This window comes from Mixophyes fleayi, chromosome 5 (assembly GCF_038048845.1).
Source record: "Mixophyes fleayi isolate aMixFle1 chromosome 5, aMixFle1.hap1, whole genome shotgun sequence".
Taxonomy (NCBI): Eukaryota; Metazoa; Chordata; class Amphibia; order Anura; family Limnodynastidae; genus Mixophyes; species Mixophyes fleayi.
In genome coordinates, this window is record NC_134406.1 from 172,257,202 (window position 1) to 172,276,390 (window position 19,189).

The window sequence follows — 19,189 nt, forward strand, 5'->3', positions numbered from 1 at the left end:
AAAAACAGAAGATGGTTCTGTGGGCTGTTGTGGCCTGCGGAGACGACAGTCTTGTAAGAAGTGTCCATTAATGGCACAGTAAAGACATAATTTGTTAGTCCTTCTGCGCAGCTGCTCCTCTTCAGCCAGAGAAAATCTAAAGCATGATCTTTCACACTTTTTTTTAGGCTAGTCATTCTGTTACGAAACTGTTCCACAAACTAGGCCTTGCAATTATAGCCATGGAGCCAGACATATGATGAAAAACATTGAAATGTTTTTTTTGCAGAAAAAACAACAATCCAGGTGATGCAATAAACACAGACCGGGTCAGAGAAAAAACATAATTTCAGGTATAGCAGATTAGCAGGAGTAATGCAAATGTCAGGATACCTCAACAACAAGATACAGGTGACTGATTAATGCTGTTCAAGGAAGCAGGAACTGGCTAAGCATGGATATCCACAGAAAGCAGGCAGTAATCCAAGGTACAAACGTAAACAGGCTCAGAAACATTAATGACCATCAAGGAAAGATGGAAGAGGCAGGCATATATATGGGACACTCAGGTGTGAATGGTTAACCCCTGGTAGTGGAAAAGAGTCCAAAGTAGTCCCAGCGGCAGATCATAACGTGTTGAAATTCATCTAGTCATACTGCACACACAATGTTTGTTATGTTAACAGCAATGGTGAATTCTGAAAAGAACTTTTAGCGGGGTGAGTTATTTTTCTATGACTATCGTGAGTTTTTTCAACAGATTGACATATGACTGTATGTTTCTTAGTGAAGCCAGCACTACAGAGAGTAGCTTGTCTGTGAATGACCTGGTGTGCTAGCACTATTATGCTGAAAGGATGAGGACGATTATGATGCTATTACAAGCGCTGCTACTGTTGAAGGAGATACAGCTATCCAATGGGCTGTCATGTAGTCTGTTTGACTAGTACCACTTGTCTACATATCTGTAGTTAAGTGAATAGTCGGTACAATGGCATTTTCTAGGGACTAAATGTGACTTTTTGTTTAACCTGCCGGTACAGCTGAGGAATTGCTGTTCGGCAGAAATGGAATCAAGATGAAATTTGGTAGTGTGGACACATGACCTCAACTAATCTGCGATTCCGGATGCATTGATGGCAGAAATTGAATGCACATCTAATGCGAACATAGCTGTTGTGCAACAGGATGCTGTCATACTTGGTTCCTCTTGCAAACACTTGTAAACTATGCTCTTGGTCCCCTTCTGTGCAGAAGTTTTACCTCCAACTACAGAAGCTGTAGCGCACAAGGATGCCTCTTGGGAATCATGGATCGCATAAGGGGAGTCAGTTTGCATTTGAAAATTGGATGTTGGTCTATGTACTAATAAGGAGGTTGATGATGAAGGTGTTGATGGTGAAGAGTGCATGATGTTTTAACAGATAGTGGTGGATTAACTGCGCTTCCTCATTTAAAAGTTAGTGCTGCTGCCAGTTTGGGAAGGTGATAAGGAGGGGGATTCTTTCCTCCTAAGGAATAACTTATAAATTTAGTATTTTTCCCAGGCGCAAATAGTGAAAGTAAATCTAATATGCGGATGTTTGCAGCCTATCAAAACCAATGTATTATAAAATGTCATTTATTGAATAATAATTTACATGTGCAGTTGTTAAACATAAACTACTATAATACAGCATAGGGATTATTGCTGAAAGTCCATTCCAAACAAACAAGAGATCTCAGGGGCAAACGCAGGATTCGAGGAGGGGGGTTTCCACACCACGATACAAGTGGGCGTGTCCAGTATGTGTAGGGGCGTGGCTACAAACACACAGATATGTAAACTGTCCCATACACAGATAAGCACAGACACACACAAACACACAGGATGAAACACACAAACATGTAAGCTGTCACATACACACACACACATACATAAACACACAGGATCAAACACACAGACATGTACACTGTCATATACACAGATAAGCACAGACACACACAAACACACAGACATGTACACTGTCATATACACAGATAAGCACAGACACACACAAACACACAGACATGTAAGCTGTCATATACACTGACAAACACAGACTTACACACATTCTTACCTTCTTCTGCTGCTGCTGCATCCTACCTCCAGCATAACACCCATGCTGGCCGTGTGGGAGGAAGGGGCGGGGCCAAACTGCCGGCAGAGAGCTGAGCTCACACAGCAGGGGACTGACTGGGAGATGATTACAAGCAGTAGTGGCTGGTCCCGGGAGACACCCCAGGTAGGACAGGGGTTTCTGGGGACTAGGAAAATCCCCCTGGGTGCGCCCCTGGATCTCGCTAAAGACTGTGAAATTAATAGGATCCATCACCGCTATTTTATAATGTCCAACTGTTAGCCAGAATGTCAGCGACTGTCAAGCTACTGGTGAGCACAGCTGAGATGGCAAATGGACTCGAGGATTTGAGTGTGAAAAAATAAATTTAAAAAATCAGATTTTTTTTAAAAAAAATGATCAGGTAAACAAATAACCCAAATAAAAACAATAGTACAAAGTTCTTTGAGTTACCAACTTCTTTTTGGGTTGGAGGAGTATACCCTGGACGCATTAAGTTTACCACCCTTTTGAACTCCACATGTTCTACAACACGGAATGAAGACTTTGTTGCATATATATATATATATATATATATATATATATATATATATATATAATATATTTATTTATTTAGCTACTTGCTCATCAAGTGCATTTTTTGCAAACTTGTCCTAACCACATGCTTCTCTAGTTGGTGGGATTATTGATTTCACTGTCAACCTGGCTAGGTTTTCTTTTTAACTTCAACTGGTGCTTGGCTATCACAGTTGATGACAATTGTTGACTGGTTGTAGGTGTCTGTGCAGTTCATCAAAGGTCAAAGGACTATAGTCCATATTGCACAGTACACCAATTACCATTAAAAGATTGTTAAAACCCTGGATTTTTTAATGGTGATTTAAATCAATGATTTTTTTTAAACAAATTATGTGATTTAAATCACGATTTAAATCGGCACACCCTATTTGTATGGACAGCTTCTCTGCATGCTTAACAAGAGCCTCCAATGGAGAGTCCAAAAGGAAGGACCAGAGACATTTGAATCTGTGTAACCTCACTGAGTAGAGCAGCCACTGCATACCAAAACAGAGCAATCTTTGGGCAGTACCACCAGTTGAGATGGATTTTTGGTCTTTTGCCCAAGCATGACAATGCGCTTATCATGGACAATAGGTGGTACCACTGTTGTCTGTCTTACTTTGCCTGCCTTTACTGTTGTCTGACACAATCATCATCCTTCTCATTATCATTCAGGTACAACACATTCATCATCTTCAGATCCACAGTTATCCGCTGATCATCCTGTTGCACATTAGCAACTTCCAAAGTAGCATCCTCAATTATGTGCCTAAATCATCACTACTCATCCAAAATTTCTCAATCATTTGGAAATGTGAGGAAAGGGGCTGCTCTATAATTAGTGTCAGAATCTGAAACGTTGGACACACATATAGCACTCGTGTACACCCTTAGACTGTCCTCTGGATTCTATGAAAGCCCAATCTGTTCTTCAGTCTCAGTGTTCTTTTCATGCATTGCTGTGGCTGTTTTGGAGGTGACAGACCTACAATCATAATGAGAAGTCGGTGCATGGGAAGTTACAAAAGATGCATGACGATATTGGGCACTCGCTGTTGCAATGGGTATTCTAGTACGTTTTACAGCAGCAGCAGAACCACTACTTGCAAAAAATGGTCAAGGTCTGAGCGTTTCTTGCCACTGCAGATGGTGTATGAAATGTTAAATTTTCCCTTAATTCCTTACATCATGATGCTTTTTTAGGAGAATAACAAAATGTTTGGATTTGGAGCACGCTTTTTTACATTTTCTTCCCACATGACCTTTTTTTACTAGTAGAGGTTGAAAAAAGTACTACTACCAATACTAGTACTGGGGGACTCCTGATCTGTCGATTGATATGTGAGTGACAAAAACGAGTAAAGCTACTTTTGGTTGGATGTACTTGCAGGTGAACAGCCAATGAGCTAGGGAAAGGATGGAAATGTTGCTTTGCAATTCTTCACACTCCTACTCAATATCATCCAATATTAATATCATCCAATATCAAAAGTCAAACAGCAAACTTTTTTATGTTCACTAAATAGTTCAGATGCCAATGATACTGCCCCTCACACTATTGCCTTCAGATTAAAACACTTTTTTCCCAGTAATAATTTTCATTGAGATTTTCAAAGGCACATCGGGGGGGTACAGAAAGCAATAAGGGAGCTATAACAAGGGGTACACGGGGAATGCCCACGCATTTGGGAGGAGTAGTCACTCGCATAAAGCAACACAATCACAATAAATGGGAGGAGAAAACCATACAGTAAGGTACAACAAGGTTAACAAGTATATTAGGGGAAGTAAAGTCTGCATACCAATCAGGACTCTAGTATGTAACGTATTAATCAGGTTGAGATGATTTAATTAAGGCCGTAGGTGATGGGGCCCTGGAGGAGGTGGAAGCTCCCTGAGCCGGGCCCGCACAATCAGTAATATACTCAAACCACTTGAACCATAATAGGAGCTGATGCAGATGTGGAATAGGTCATATCTATTGTCTCCATGCCAAAGCTGTACTGGATCTTTGCAATGATGCGAGATAGGGAGGGGGGGGGGGGGGGGGGTCAAGCGATTACCAACTCTGGGCTATCGCAGCTGTAGCTGCTATCAAAATGTAATCCAGAGATATCTGTCATGCTTGGGGACAAAGGATGGCACATTTAAACACTTTTAAAAGCAAAAATGAATGTTTTTGTTTTTTTTGTCCATGCCTAATTAGGTTACAAATATACTATTACTACCAGTAGTTACTGATTGTCTACTCTTTACTCTATGACACCCACTTCATTAGCATACAATTCCAGAAGACTGAGCTGTAAATAAACTGTTAAGATTTGTGAAAAAAAATCACAGTTATCAACACACAATTGCAGCAAACGGCCTCCACACATGCTATCAACTGTAAAATGGCAGCTGAGAATAGGAAGGTTACAACTGGAAGATCTCGATCCAAAAATCGCCAGATTTGAAATTTTCCCAGAAATGACATTTTGCCTAGCTTTCAAATCTAAATTTGGTGCGAGAAAGTCAAGACTCTGTTCGACTCAGTACCCAAAATTAGGATCTGTCAGATCTCTCAGAATTCAATCTGCTCTATCATATATATATATATATATATATATATATATATATATATATGCCCCCAGTTTATTGTATGCCACACATAAGTGCCCCAGTTTACATTATGCCTCACATAAGTGCCCCCAATTACTGCTATGCCACACGTAAGTGCCCCAAATTCACTTTATGCCTCACATAAGTGCCCCCAATTAATGTTATGCCACGCATAAGTGCCCAAATCACTTTATGCCTCACATAAGTGCCCCCAATTTGTGCCAGAACGCAGAGCGCTGCGTGCCACCCAAGGTTTACCGACCCCTGATCTATTCTATAATGAGGACATCAGTCCCTACATGCCCAGACTTGCAGCTATATACTTGAGCTGCAGCTAACACATACCTCTACCAACAGCTGAGGTTACACCCACTTAAGAAGAGACCAGTAGGCAGCGTCCAACACTGAATCGTTCAACAAACACAACAAAGCAATAGAGTTTTTTTGGGGGAAAAAGGTGTATTGATATTGATGAACCTGAACCTTGTAATGCCCAAAAGCCCGCAACCTGCAACAAAACCCCAGAACTCGAATAAAAAACAATTGGTAACTATGCCTGTAAGTTGCGAGCTGGAGACTCCATGGCTTGGACTTGTTTTTCCAGCGCATCCCACAGATGCTCGATCGAATTGGGATCTGGGGAATTTGGAGGGCACATCAACACCTTTAACTCTTTGTCATGATTCTCAAATCATTATTGAACATTATGTTACATATCATACTTGCTGCTGGAAACAGAGACAGAAGAATTGTTACCCATGTTTGGAGGCAGCACAGATCACCAAAGAATAACTAAAAATGGCCACAGCAATGAATTGGCAATTGAAAGGCAATATAAGTCCCATTTTTACTGGTCAGACTGGTAAAACAAAAAATTTCCATTTACTAGGTATTTGTGTTGTCAAAAAAAGCAATGACATTGCAAAAAGGAGCACAGCCTTAAAGTCTGCTGGTCCAAATTGTGTATACTTTTTCAAATTATATAATGTTCTTTAATTAAGCATACATTGTAACTTTAAGACTGTGGGCTCCAGTAAATGTAAATCTATGTCACATGAGATGACTATGATATTGTTATTAAGAGGTGCACACAATGTAATACAGCTCAGTTACTTATTGTGCAGATTAAATATTGTACACATAACAAAAGTCCCTGGATTCTATAAAGCGAGAAACGAAAACGAGGCCTGACCCGCTACACGCCGCCTCTTCCTGCACCATCTCCAGTCCCCCTGCGGTGACTTCCTGTGTGCTTACAGCTACCTTACAGGAGGCTATGGAGGAGCTGGAACCTGGGAATCCTCTGTATCTGCTGCGGGAATTAAAGGACTTTACGGAGCGATGTCGGGGCCGTCTGACCGAGCTGCTGCAGGAGCTGGGCTGGGAGCAGGAGACCACAGGCGGAGAGCAGGTCGGTATAATGGTGCTGGACCACAGCACAGCTTGTCATGGGAAAGACAGGGTTCACTGTTTTCTCTAATCAAATAAGGTACAACAGCCTTCCACGGTGCTGCAGTGATGAAAGATCCGGAAGTGTGTTACCGTCTATTGTGTGGTTTGTTTGTTTTTACATTTTGCTACATAGCAACATTTTTCTTATTTTAATAATTATGTTGTCAGACTGACTTACATTTCTATTAAGGACCACATTGTACATAGGGTTGAAATAATGTTTTATGTTAGGTCATCATTACCGTTTAATAATCTTTATAAGCTAGTGGTAAATTGCCAATAGCTTTAACGTGATTTACTTGAATCATTAAATCATTATAATTTTTGTTGTTTGCAATATGCTTCCAATGGAGATGAGAGCTGTTTTTAATACTGTAACTGCATCTGATCAGTGGGAATACCTGCCTATTGGATAGACCCCATTGCTCATTTCATGGGTCTGAGGTCCCTCATCCTCCCATGTAGATATGATGTACAGTCATGTATAGTTCGTGCACTACTTTTACATAGCCAGCAATTTACTTTCTGCTTATGTGATCAATGCTGGAGATTATTTATTAAGTGCACCAAACCTTTTCAACAGTGCATCTGGGGTGTATACACAGACTGATCAAGGTGTAGGCTGAAATCTGAAGAGGTACATTGTAGTTATTTATTGCAAAAGTAATAGTGAAAGTGGTGGCATATTTGTATAGTGTCTTTGCTACATGTAACAATGTTATGTGTAGGAAGCCTTTCATTAACCTTGCTTGGACCGTGCTGGAGGTGTCCTTTTCCACTGAATTGCAACATGGAGGTGCAAATCAGGTCTCATTAAAATACAAGGATTAAACCTAAAGGCCACCAACTCACTGCTGGTGCAAAATTCATATACTTTTGCTGTGTACAAATCTGTGCCACTCCAAACTGACTCTAAATATGTACCTTTTTTCACCCCTTAATCTCATTAATGGAGTTTGTATGTTCTCCCATTGTTTGCGTGGGTTTCCTCCCACACTCCAAAAACATACTAGTAGGTTAATTTGTTGCTAACAAATTTACCCTAGTCTGTGTGTGTTAGGGAATTTAGACTGTAAGCTCCAATGGGGCAGGGACTGATGTTAATGAGTTCTCTCTACAGCGCTGCGGAATCAGCGGCGCTATATAAATAAATGGTGATGATGACGACGAAGGGGCAGATTAAATTGACCGCATTACTCTCAGGAGTAACGCAGTTTGCGCACTATTACTGTTAATACTGTCATTTTAAAACATATTTCTGCTCACAGCTTCCTGGGCTGCTAGCAAAAATCAGCATTGAAATTACCATACTAATGGTAATAATGTGCACTATTACCATAGTAATGGTAGGTCAATTGTATCTGCCCCTAATAATCTTGTTCTGCCAAAGGAAACCTTGTTTCTGCAAAGCATCAGTCCGTCCCCTCCTCTCTACTTGCGCAGTTTTCTGCTCCTCTGCAAATATCTCCATCTTGTTCATTAAACCTATGTGCTACAGTGGAAATCTCGATGCAAAATGAGGCATATGTATACACACTCAGTAATTCCATTGCACTACTGACTAAGATTTAACATAATTACCACCAATTTATTGCTTGTCCAAAATTCATGTACTTTTGCATGCATTCTTCAAAGCTATAGTGTGTGTGTATATATATAATGTGTATGTATGTATGTATATATATATATATATATATATATATATATATATATATATATATATATATATATAAATAATTTCTTTTGCGTTTATAAACAACTATCCCAATTTGCACTCCTGTTTTATGCTTGTTTTGTTTGACCAGCTTTCTGGCCCTGCAGAGCACTGTAGCGCCTTATAAATAATAACAACGATGATAATTATTGTTAATTATGTGTCTGGTATGACTGCTCTAGTCCATTCTGTAATGGGTTATGCTCACTCGTGTTACACAGCTTTATATGATATAAGCCCTTTGACCGAAAAGTCTTGTGAATTGCAGGATATCATGATCAATTTCTTGTAAACTTAATGTTTATTACCAATTAAACAATAATAATTTTATATTACTAGATTTTGGAGCATTACTGGCCCAAAAGAGAACAAAGAATCATAATTTCCACATTATATACCGTCTACTGCATATGGTACAATTGAGTGGGGATGTTGTCAGTGGGGGATACTATTCTGTGAAGAAATCATAATTTGACTGTTTTATGGCAGTTGTTTAGTATGTTAAAAAAAAAATATTCAGTCTTTGATTAGTAAACATTCACCTTATTCTTCCCCCTCTAGGAGACTGCAGTATGTCCCTATGACGCTAATCATAGAATGCCTAGATCATCTCTGGAGAAACATGTTGTCATATGCAGACGGAGAAATCTTGGTTACAATAAGGAAGAGGTACGTTTCATACATTTTACAGTACAAACTAATACGTTTATCTCATCTTTCATTTTAATAATTTTGACCACCCTTAAGAACCAGGCTGCATTTTAAACAGAGCTTTATTTCTATATAGGCAGAAGTATATGACTCCAAATTCTTCTATGAGAAGGCAAAAGTAACCTCGATTAGTCTAGGTATGTATGACTTATGACGTAATATATTACTGAGAATTAGAAGGCACACATTATCATGCACAGAGGCTATGATGTCACAACTGCTCAAATTACTGCAGTCCTGTGACAAATCCCCTTAGGACACTGTCTTTTGCACCTGACACTAGGGGCTAGATTTACTAAGCTGCAGGTTTGCAAAAGGGGGGGATGTTGCCTATAGCAACCAATCAGATTCTAGCTTTCATTTATTTAGTGCTTTCTACAAAATGACAGCTAGAATCTGATTGGCTGCTATAGGCAACATCCCCACTTTTGCAAACCCGCAGCTTAGTAAATCTAGCCCTAGATCTGTTATTGTGAACTTAATAGCCCTGTAGTGGATACAGTGTAAAGTGCTTATGTAACTTCATAGTAATGATTACCCCCTTCCTCTGATTTTATTTCTGTTATCTTTGTAATAGAACAGGAGAACTGTGCTTGTAAAATATAAATAGCACTGCTTTTGGAAGCTATGCTAACGAGATTTTTCTGATCTTGTTTTTAATCCCAACAGATAAAGATAAACAGTTTGAGATAATCCAAGACGCCAAGAATAGTGCTCCTAGCACAAGTGAAGATGGCTCATGGGACAAACGTAAGTGGAAGAAAAATAATGCACATTTTATGAATAAGGGGTTGGATGCATAGAAAATATCTCTGAAAAATAAAATGGAAATAGTAATCATTTAGGTACCATAACAAAAATGATAATTTGCAGCATGCTGCCTTAACAAACCATGCTGTGTTAGGCTATTCGTATTTAAAAAAGGCGATTTCATGATATACAGCTATTTAGATTTTTAGCTATGTCTTGTCAGCAACATATATGGCGTGCCTATTGTTGGGTACATCAAAATACAACTTCACTAAATTATGGATCAAACTGTGCTTAAACCTGCCACTAGATGGAACCAGTTTACCACAAATTTACATTAAGTATAAGCTGTCACTTTTCCTCTCATAAGTAAAGGACTTGTGGTGGTTTTTTTGTTTTATTAAAAATTAATATTATTGACCTTTTGATTGTCATTTGCACGGTTTAGAACTTGTACTAGTGTCTTATTTTTTTTTTTTTATAGCATGGTTATGTCCTTTATTCACAATTGCATAATGCATTGACCCACAGATGTGTGTTTATTGCTTTATGGAACATACACAATATGTGTTTGATTCTTTGTCTCCACAGCAGGGTTGAGTATTAGCATTAGCACCTTGACATGTCACAGAAAAGAACCACTGTGCTTATGTGCAGTATCCTTTTACAAGTTATAGCCTTTTTTTTTTAATAGCATACATTTAGGAGAGTAGTAATATACCATGTAATGTCGTAAGAAAAACTACTGTAAAAGCATTCCCATGACATTTTGCCCCTGGCACAATGCTTCATATTTGGAATAGTGTTCTTGTGCTCTTCTTATCAGACCATATCTTCCTCCACTGTGTTTGAAGGTTTCTGATAAGCTGAAGCAAAGTTTAGGAAAAATGTGACGCATTCTTTTTTTTCTTTTTATCATGGACTTGACGATTGTCTGGTACTAACCCAACTGCAGACCCCTCGCACAGGTGTAGATAGATTCTACTTGCTGAATTCTATGTCCTCTGTAGACAGTTGATTGTTTAAGTGCATCTTCTAATTAAGAGAAAACAACTCAAAAGCTTTTTATCTGACTTTAGTTATTTTTGTTGATTTATTGTTAAGAATTCCCTAATCAATTTTGCTTCCATGTTGAAAGATAATATGTGAAAATGCCAAAGGGCTGAGTAATTTTCTGTTTCCATATAATATTTACGGGTACAATGGATTCAGTTATGAGTTCGGAAAAGGAGTTTTAAGCAGGGTTTAGCTTCAGACAAATACTTAGAATTTGCGTTTGGCAGTCATGAATATTCCATGAATGTATTAGGAGCTAAAAATAAAGATTGTTATCCTGAGTATCCTGCTACTTTTTAATAAATTGAGGCTGCATATTTAGCAGACTATTTTGTACTTGGCCTAATCCTTAATGATTGATTTGGAGCATCCCTATCATATAATAGTTTCAGTGCGGTTCCTATGAAACGATGTTCTGATTTTGGTATTTAGTGTCATAATTAAGCCATCTTGTTACTATACTCAGTTCATCTCCCCTACAAACATTTTTCACATAGTTATGACTCCATCTACTCACATTTCAAAGTCTAAACTGCTCCGTAAATTCTGGTGTGTGCAGGGTTTTAAAATAAGCTTACTGAAATCTATAATTTTTTTTTAAATATATAATAAACTTTGCATTCTCTTTAGAAATCGATAGTTAATGATAACTTGCAATTAAATAGAAAAGGAAAATCACTATAACAAAACAGTAAATGTAAGTTATATATAATAGTTATTTCATTCTATGAACCGTTTTATTTAAAATCCTATTGTTACCACACACAGGCTAATAACCGTTTCTTAATCCAAGGGCTAGTTTTCAAAATAATGGCTTTTTTTTTTAATATAAGTTTACAGAGTTATGGTATGAATGTTGTGTCCTATTTGTGAAAATATAGTGGTTTAGGGAGGAGATTTGAAGGCAATAAACACATCCAGCAAATGTTCTCCACATCCCCATGGTGTAAGACTGAGCTTCATACATCAATATGCCTGTTCCTCTCTTATACTCCAGGTGAATACTCCTCCTCACCTGTGGAAGTTCCTCTGAACCACAAGCGCGCCATCTGTGACCTGACATCTGCAGATCGTCTTGCCATCTATGACTATGTCCTACAGGAGACAAAAAAGCAGAGATCTGTCGCTGAGAAAAATGAGTCTGATCTGTTTGAGGATTTAACTTCCAAGATCAATCAAGGTTTGTTGGCGGGTGTTTTTTTTTTTTCTCTTCATAAGACTGGGATGTTTAAGAGATATGGAGATTAATGCCACTCCATGCTGCATTTTAGGTATTAAATGCACTGTGTATGTTATGGTTGTTTTTTCTTATTAATCCTGATAATTCAGTTCCATCATGTTCATGGGGCAGTGTTGCTATACTGTGAAATAAGGATGTGTGACCTGGTGGCGTTTGTGGCTAGACAGATGGATGTGTGGTTGGGAGGAGTAAGGGCATGGCCTAAGATGTCCCAATTCTTTAAATTGGTTATGTCTGAAGGTATGATGAAGGCAGAATGCTTACTTACTCAGATTTCAATAGTTTCCAGTAGCAAAATAGAGCCTGTCCTGGGAAAACAAAATCGGACCCTAATTTGACATTGCTTGTATAGAAATGTTTTTCTTAAGTAACCATGGTTTTTAGTTTTAGGCATTCATATTTTTAATTTGAGATAATGTATAGTATGTATTTCTTTTAAAGATGATGAGCAGAAATGTCCAAAGTCACACCTTGAAATAATGGCAGAAATGAGGGACTACAAAAGGAGACGTCAGTCTTACAGGGCAAAGAATGTTCACATCACAAAGAAATCTTATACGGAGGTAATCTATTTTTAAGTGTTCAGTTCTTCACTTTGTCTAGTCATTCAGTTATCCTACATTGAGATAACTAATTAACTGGTGTGATAGGACTCTTTGTTCATAATCCAGAATAAAAGTAGACTTGTAATTAACTAAAGTACAGTGACTTTATTGCTTTAATAGGTGAAGAGAAAGCTCTATAGTGTATTGAATGTAGCTGTCCATTACAAAAATGTCCTCACATTAAATTAGTTTTAAAACATCTGTGGATTTAACTATATTATGTTGGGCAATTCTTGCAAGAGTAGACATGAAACTGAATAGAAGTGATGTGTTTGGGACTTTTCAGAATGTAAAGTAAGGCGTTAAGTAAACTTGGACTTAGACTTATTCAGAAACGCATCTGTGTTCACCCTTATTTTATGTTGCGCCTTTGCAATAGGGCAATATAATGTTTTGCTAAGAATGTGTATTACCATTTCAGCTGGTGTTTTTTCAGTTTCTTTTTGTTCACTCCTGTTCTTTCTTACAGATAATACGGGATGTCATTAATTTGCACATGGAAGAGCTAAGTGGCAAATGGTGTGATGATATGCATGATGAAGCCAACTCCTCTGTTTGTTCTTCAGTGAAAAGGTGAATACCAAGAAAACAGGCTTCATAAATTGCTTCATAGGAAAATCTGAAATAATTTGTTACTGGATAACTTTTTTTTTTTTTTTTTTTATATATATATATATATATATATATATATAGAAGGGAGCAGCAGCGATCTCCCTCTGTGGAATCCAGACAGTCTGGGGGAAGTCACAGGGACAGACAACGATCTGGACGCCGACGAGAGCGCAGCCGGAGTCCACACAGACATCGCAGTTTGGAGAGAGACAAGGATTCTAGACGTAAAAAAGACAGGCAAGATTTAAATTTTATTTTTTCTTCATTTCCTCCACTAAGCAGTATGTATGTACTGTAAACCACAACTATTCATGTAGAATTCATGGCTGTACAATGCTGTGTAATATACTGCCAAATAAAATAATAATGTGCCTATGGTTTAAATCGGTGTGGTCATGGTACTAAAACTAATATATTAGTACATATTCCATGCTGCTACTTATGGGTGATGTATCAGCTAAAATCTGTACTTCCTGCTTGTGGGGAATAGCTGCTCTCTCCAGTCTCTATTTCCTGTATGTCCATTTTGGGTCTTGTGTTGTGCTTGGATGTTATGCTTCCTGAAGGGGCTCTTGGTTTGTTTTCATTTGCAAAAGACTATGTTAAAATTAAACTTTATAATATATTTGCATAACAGCTTCCCTGTGTTCCAAATATTGAATATTAAATGTTGTATTGCTATATCTTTAATTTCAGGAATGAAGATAGACACCACAGCCATAAGCGAAGGAAGGACAATGACTGACCACTGTTTCTGTTGCTGAGGCTTTGTAAATACATTTGACATTAAAAATCCTCTAAAATGCAAATTAGTCTGTTCTTTTTAAATTAGACTATTGGTCATTTTCGTACCAGCACTTCATAAGTGTGATTATTTCACAGGCAGACTTTGTTTACAAACGATCTTATATTTAATTTGATTATTAAATATCCCAGTACAAAAGACTGTAGGTTTCCATACTGAAATGAAAACCCATTCTTGAGAATTCTTATTTTTATTTGTGAGGATTGCCAGTGTGACAAAATGATTTTAGGTAAAGTAACCCTATTGAAGCAATGTAGCTCTACTGCATTCTGGATGGTTTTATATCTGTTGTGGTAAAGCATTTTTGTGCAATTAAAATGAGTTCTAATGGTTATTAAGTCATTCAGCTGTAACGTGCATTGTATAACAATTTCAATAATACCCTCCATACTCTGTCAGTCCTTATACTTTCCATACAAGCAGGAACAGAAAAAAGTTAGAACCCCTCCAGACTTTCCACATTTTTACTGTGTCGCAGGATGGTTTGTCCGAAGATTTGTAACCTTTTGGAGGAATAGAATTATTGAAAGCAGCAGTTGACAAAAAAGGTTTATTTTTTTTTTTTTATTTTGCAGGAGATTTGGTTGTGCGCTGGAACTGTTTTTCTTTTGTTTTTGTTTTTTTATTGGATTTGCCAATAGACCTTACATACAAAGAAAACATCCAACAAAGTCATGAAAAAAATGTTTGCACCCTTGCACTATTTTCAAATAGGTCACAATTTTCTCTACGCAAAGTTCAATTTAACAGGCTATGGTATACACAATTCTTTCTGTTAAAATATCACAGAACCTTTTTGTTTTTGAAAATAATGGCATTGACAAAATTAGACACCCTGGACTTAATATTTGGTAGCACAGTCTTTGGTCAAAATAAGTGCAATCAACTACTTCCTTTATCCATGGATGATTTACTGCACATTTCTCCTGTCTTGGTCCATTCTTCTTGTGAAAGCTACTCCTGTTCTCTCAGATTTGAAGGGTGCCTTCTCACAACTTCTATTTTCAGTTCTCCACATAAAAAAACAAACCAAAAAAAAAACTGCGTGCTACCCCCCTCCCAAACAGCTTAACCAACCCTGGCACTGCCAGCATAGGCTATTACTAGTAGATTTGGGGGGAGACAAAAAGCGTGGAATACCCCTTGATTTTTCTGTTACTAGCACTAGGCTTGGCCACCCAGGTTTGGTCTCGCTATAACAGAGACAGGCGCAGAATGGTGCCCCCCCCCTACCATAATGAAAAACCAGGTTAGCAAGGGACTGGATTCTGTAGAGAGATCGGGTTCACAAATTAAAATAAAAATAATGTGGTGCCAGCCCTGTTCTGAAAGCACTAGGGCTCTTCTCACACCCCTGGGGCAGTGGGTGTGGGGTAATAGTTTTAATGATTAAAAACTGTTTTGTGCCTGATGCACTACAGGTCCCAGCATGGCCAGGCTGACATTAAATGTCTAGTCATGCTGGCGCTTGTAAGTACTACAAGCACCACCATACCCATGGCTGCCAGGGTACACTGGTACGAACATCAGAAAATACCATCACAATACCACCACTATTTCATTAACATTGCCACGTGAAATTTGCAAGTGAGTAAATTTCAGAAAATTGATAATCGTGGACCTGACTCGTATAAAGCCTGTTTGGTCTGAATGTATCATCATCTTAATTACTTGGTTCAGGTACCTAGACATTACTGTTTTGGCAAAAATTCCCTGCTCTCGTCATTTGGGCCTATAGAGCTCTGGATGCAATGTATCTGCCATGTTTATGCAAGATACTTAACACAACATGCACCTGCTAACAATTCGACTATTTAAAAAAAAAAGGGAGGGGTGGGACCACTGAGTAGAGACTTTCCAAGTCCTCTTCATTGATCTTGGAGAGGGGAGAGTCGCAGCGAAGAAGATACTATAAAAATTTTAAAGGGGCTGAGTATCTGTGATGGAGAATGTTGTTAGAGCTCCACAAGTGGCAGCTAATATCCCTGTCTAAAGAATTCACTCGGGAATTTTAGTCCTGCTCAGGTCCAGAGACGATGTTTCATAATGGAAAGTCCAGAAGGAAACACAGCGTTGTACCAAATCGGGGTCAGTGTAGATCACTGGAGTGAGTTTGAATTTGAAGGAGGACGAGTCCCACCGATTGGTGTCAAATTTAATAGTGGGAAGCAGTTTGCAAGAGGCGGAGTCATGCACACGGGGCAAGTCCCACAGGGGAGTGAGATCGGGTAGGGAGATGTAGGCTGATTCTATGGCGGGCCAGATGGAGCATATGAGGTGGCAATTTGGGAAAAGTAGGAGGCCAGATAATGTTTTAATGTCGGGGAGGTCCCTGCTGTCACCAGAGAGTGATCGTTTTAAGATATTGGCCGAAATCCTAGGGGGCCTGTGGTTCCATATAAAACGAGTGAGGGCCCTCTGGACATTAGCGAGGAAAGAAGCAGGAATGGCTATTGGAAGAGATATAGCCATTTGGGTACAGTGGGTCCAAGAATTTCTTATAGTATGTGGCTGTGAAGTCATCAGTGCCAGGAGATTTGCCCTTTAGTAGTTTGTTGGATTTCTTCTATCCAATTTTCTGCATTAAGGTGTTCAAGAGCCTGGTGAGACAATTTGGGAAGTCTAGATTTAGCGAGAAATTTGGAGATTAGGGTGGCATTGGACTGCTGTTTCGGGAGGTTAAGGGGGTCAGTGATTGTAAAGCCTGCGTAATATTGTTGGAATGTCACTCTGATTGCAGCAGGGTCTTGGAGGAGCTGGTTGTGCGGATGAAGATGATATTCCCGCGTCCCCTATTGGAGTAAAGGTGGGACGCAAAAATTTTGTCCGCCTTGTCGACCCTCTCATAAAAGGTTTGTCGGAGCCACTTGAGGCGCTTGGCTACTTGTTCGAAGTGAAAGGAGGTCATGGCTGTCCTTGGTCTCGCGGTGGGCCTGCAATGTAGCAGGGTCAGGGTTCGCTTTGTGTTGGGCTTCTTAGACTTTGAGTTTAAGGCACAATTTATTGGACTGGGTGAGAGCTTTCTTCTTTCGGGAGGCCGTACTGAGCAGGTGACTTGGAAATATCAGGACGGTTGTTTAACTTGTAATATTCCTCCAGAGACATTCTGAGTTGGGGTAAAATATCCATGTTATGGAGTAGTCATTAAGATGCCAAGTCATGGGGCGAGGTCAAGGTGGGTGACTAGAGAGGTCAATTGAGATGGGGGCGTCCGACCAAATCAGTAAGTGGACCTGAGCCACCTGGAGATTTAAGGCAAAATCATGGCTGAGCAGGATCATATCAATGCAAGAGTATGATTGGTGGGGAGAAGAGTAGAACGTATAGTCGCGAGTGGATGGCTCCTTCACGGTTCAGGAGTCCTAAAGAAGATGGTATTTAGAGGATTGAGGATCTGACAAGGGCAGAGCTGCGGCCAGATGGGGTGATCATTCCAGAGAGCTATTCAGAACGGTGTTGAAGTCTCCCGCTATGATGAGGTTCCCCCAACGCAATCGGTTCAACAGAGTGTCCAGTTTAGCGAAAAAACGGTTTTGGTGTTTGTTAGAGGCATATATATTAACCAATTTGCAAATTTGTTGTTGAGTTTGCCCACTAAGATAAGGTAGCGTCCGTCTTTGTCAACAAGGGAGTCTATGGGCTCAAAGGTAAGATGGCATGCGAACATGATTGCGACTGCGTTTTCTGGATGTGATAGCAGGTGTGTCGGTACATTTTGTAGTGGAGCTCAGAATGGCAGTTGTGTGGGAAGTGCGTCTCTTGTAAAAAGATCATATTAGCGGAGAGGGAGTTTGAGAGTGTTGAACAGTTTGCCACGTTACTGGGGGTTGTTGTGACCTCAAGACCCCTGTGCGGCGAAAGGGGAGGAAGTAGGAAGAAAGCAAGTCATAGAAGGAAGAAGAGGGAGTCCCGAGTAGGTCTAAGGAGACGGTAGAGGGACTGTCGGAGTTCGTAGATGGATATGTAAGGAAGTTAAAGTCCGGGAGAGGACCTGGGGAAAAGGGAAAGTAGATTGGCCACACGACAAAATTGGCTGGGGCCTGTGATGCCAACAGCAGGAGAGAGTACTAAGTGTCAGGGAGGCATATAGGTCAGTGAGGGAGCTATAAACTAAAGGGCGTCATTGTGTGACATCCAGAGGATGCGACATGGGTGTTCAGTAAGGGTGGGTCAGGGTAAGTACCTTCCTGGGATGTCTGAGGTAAAAAACTTGGCGCGGAGGTGGTGGTAGGTAGTGAGCGGAGCAACCAGAGGAGGGAGCATAAAGCAGGACCAAGAGTTGGAGGCTGATAAAGGAATGAGGGGAGGGGAAATGTGGAGAGGTAGGGATAATAAGTCGGAGTGTGCATAAGATAATACAACAGTACAGCAAAACGCCAAAACGGAGCATGGTAAAAGGGTAACGTAGTAATGTGGTGGACTAATTAGGGCCCTACAACACAAGATGGCGCTCTCGTACAGCATCCCCTGGCTGGTGTCAAATGGTCAGGGAGAGAATAGAAAATTACCAGGCGAGTACGAACGTGGCCACCTGGACTGCAAACACAGAGTGGAGGTGTGGGCCAAGAATGCTCAGGAGCTAGAGAAAGTGAAATAACATAGCATAAGTGAGAGTACTCAGTACCTGGGCCCAGCCCTGGGTCAGAGGCCCGAGAGGTTACATATTAAAACAGTGCAAGTATGTAGAACATGTGTAATAATAACTGTTAATAAAAGTTAACTTAAACAAAGTGTAATGATGCTCTCGTGACACGCCCCAGCTGTGTAAAAGGCAAAGATACAGGAGTTGGCCCCCAGAAGTTAAATGGGCCGCTTGGACGGCAGTTGGTGGGGAGATCCAACAATAAGCATGTGAATACAAAGCAAAAATCTCAGGGCACATGGAAAGTCTTACACTGGTACCTAGACTTCCTCTAGGGAGCTGCTCTACGATCGGTCAATAGAGAAAGTCAAAAATGGGAGAAAACAGGAGACAATACAAGTAAGATTAGACCTGGCAAAGCA

The 19,189-nt window shown here is 39.7% G+C and overlaps 1 protein-coding gene across 1 annotated transcript; it reads left to right on the plus strand.

Moving 5' to 3' along the window:
- The first annotated feature begins 6,447 nt into the window (after positions 1-6,447).
- On the plus strand, positions 6,448-14,189 carry SNRNP48 (small nuclear ribonucleoprotein U11/U12 subunit 48). Its single transcript, XM_075213036.1, has 9 exons — positions 6,448-6,651; positions 8,968-9,075; positions 9,194-9,254; positions 9,787-9,867; positions 11,921-12,103; positions 12,605-12,726; positions 13,238-13,341; positions 13,462-13,617; positions 14,077-14,189. Exons 1-9 carry the CDS (start codon positions 6,517-6,519, stop codon positions 14,123-14,125), a joined length of 999 nt encoding a protein of 332 aa, XP_075069137.1. The 5' UTR covers positions 6,448-6,516; the 3' UTR covers positions 14,126-14,189.
- Positions 14,190-19,189: the final 5,000 nt, after the last annotated feature.

Bases quoted from the DNA above. Each gene is read 5' to 3' on its own strand.
- SNRNP48 (XM_075213036.1), top strand. From the start codon at position 6,517: ATGGAGGAGCTGGAACCTGGGAATCCTCTGTATCTGCTGCGGGAATTA. The intron at 13,342-13,461 runs GTGAATACCAAG...ATATATATATAG, and splicing joins GTTTGTTCTTCAGTGAAAAG to AAGGGAGCAGCAGCGATCTC. The intron at 13,618-14,076 runs GCAAGATTTAAA...CTTTAATTTCAG, and splicing joins TCTAGACGTAAAAAAGACAG to GAATGAAGATAGACACCACA.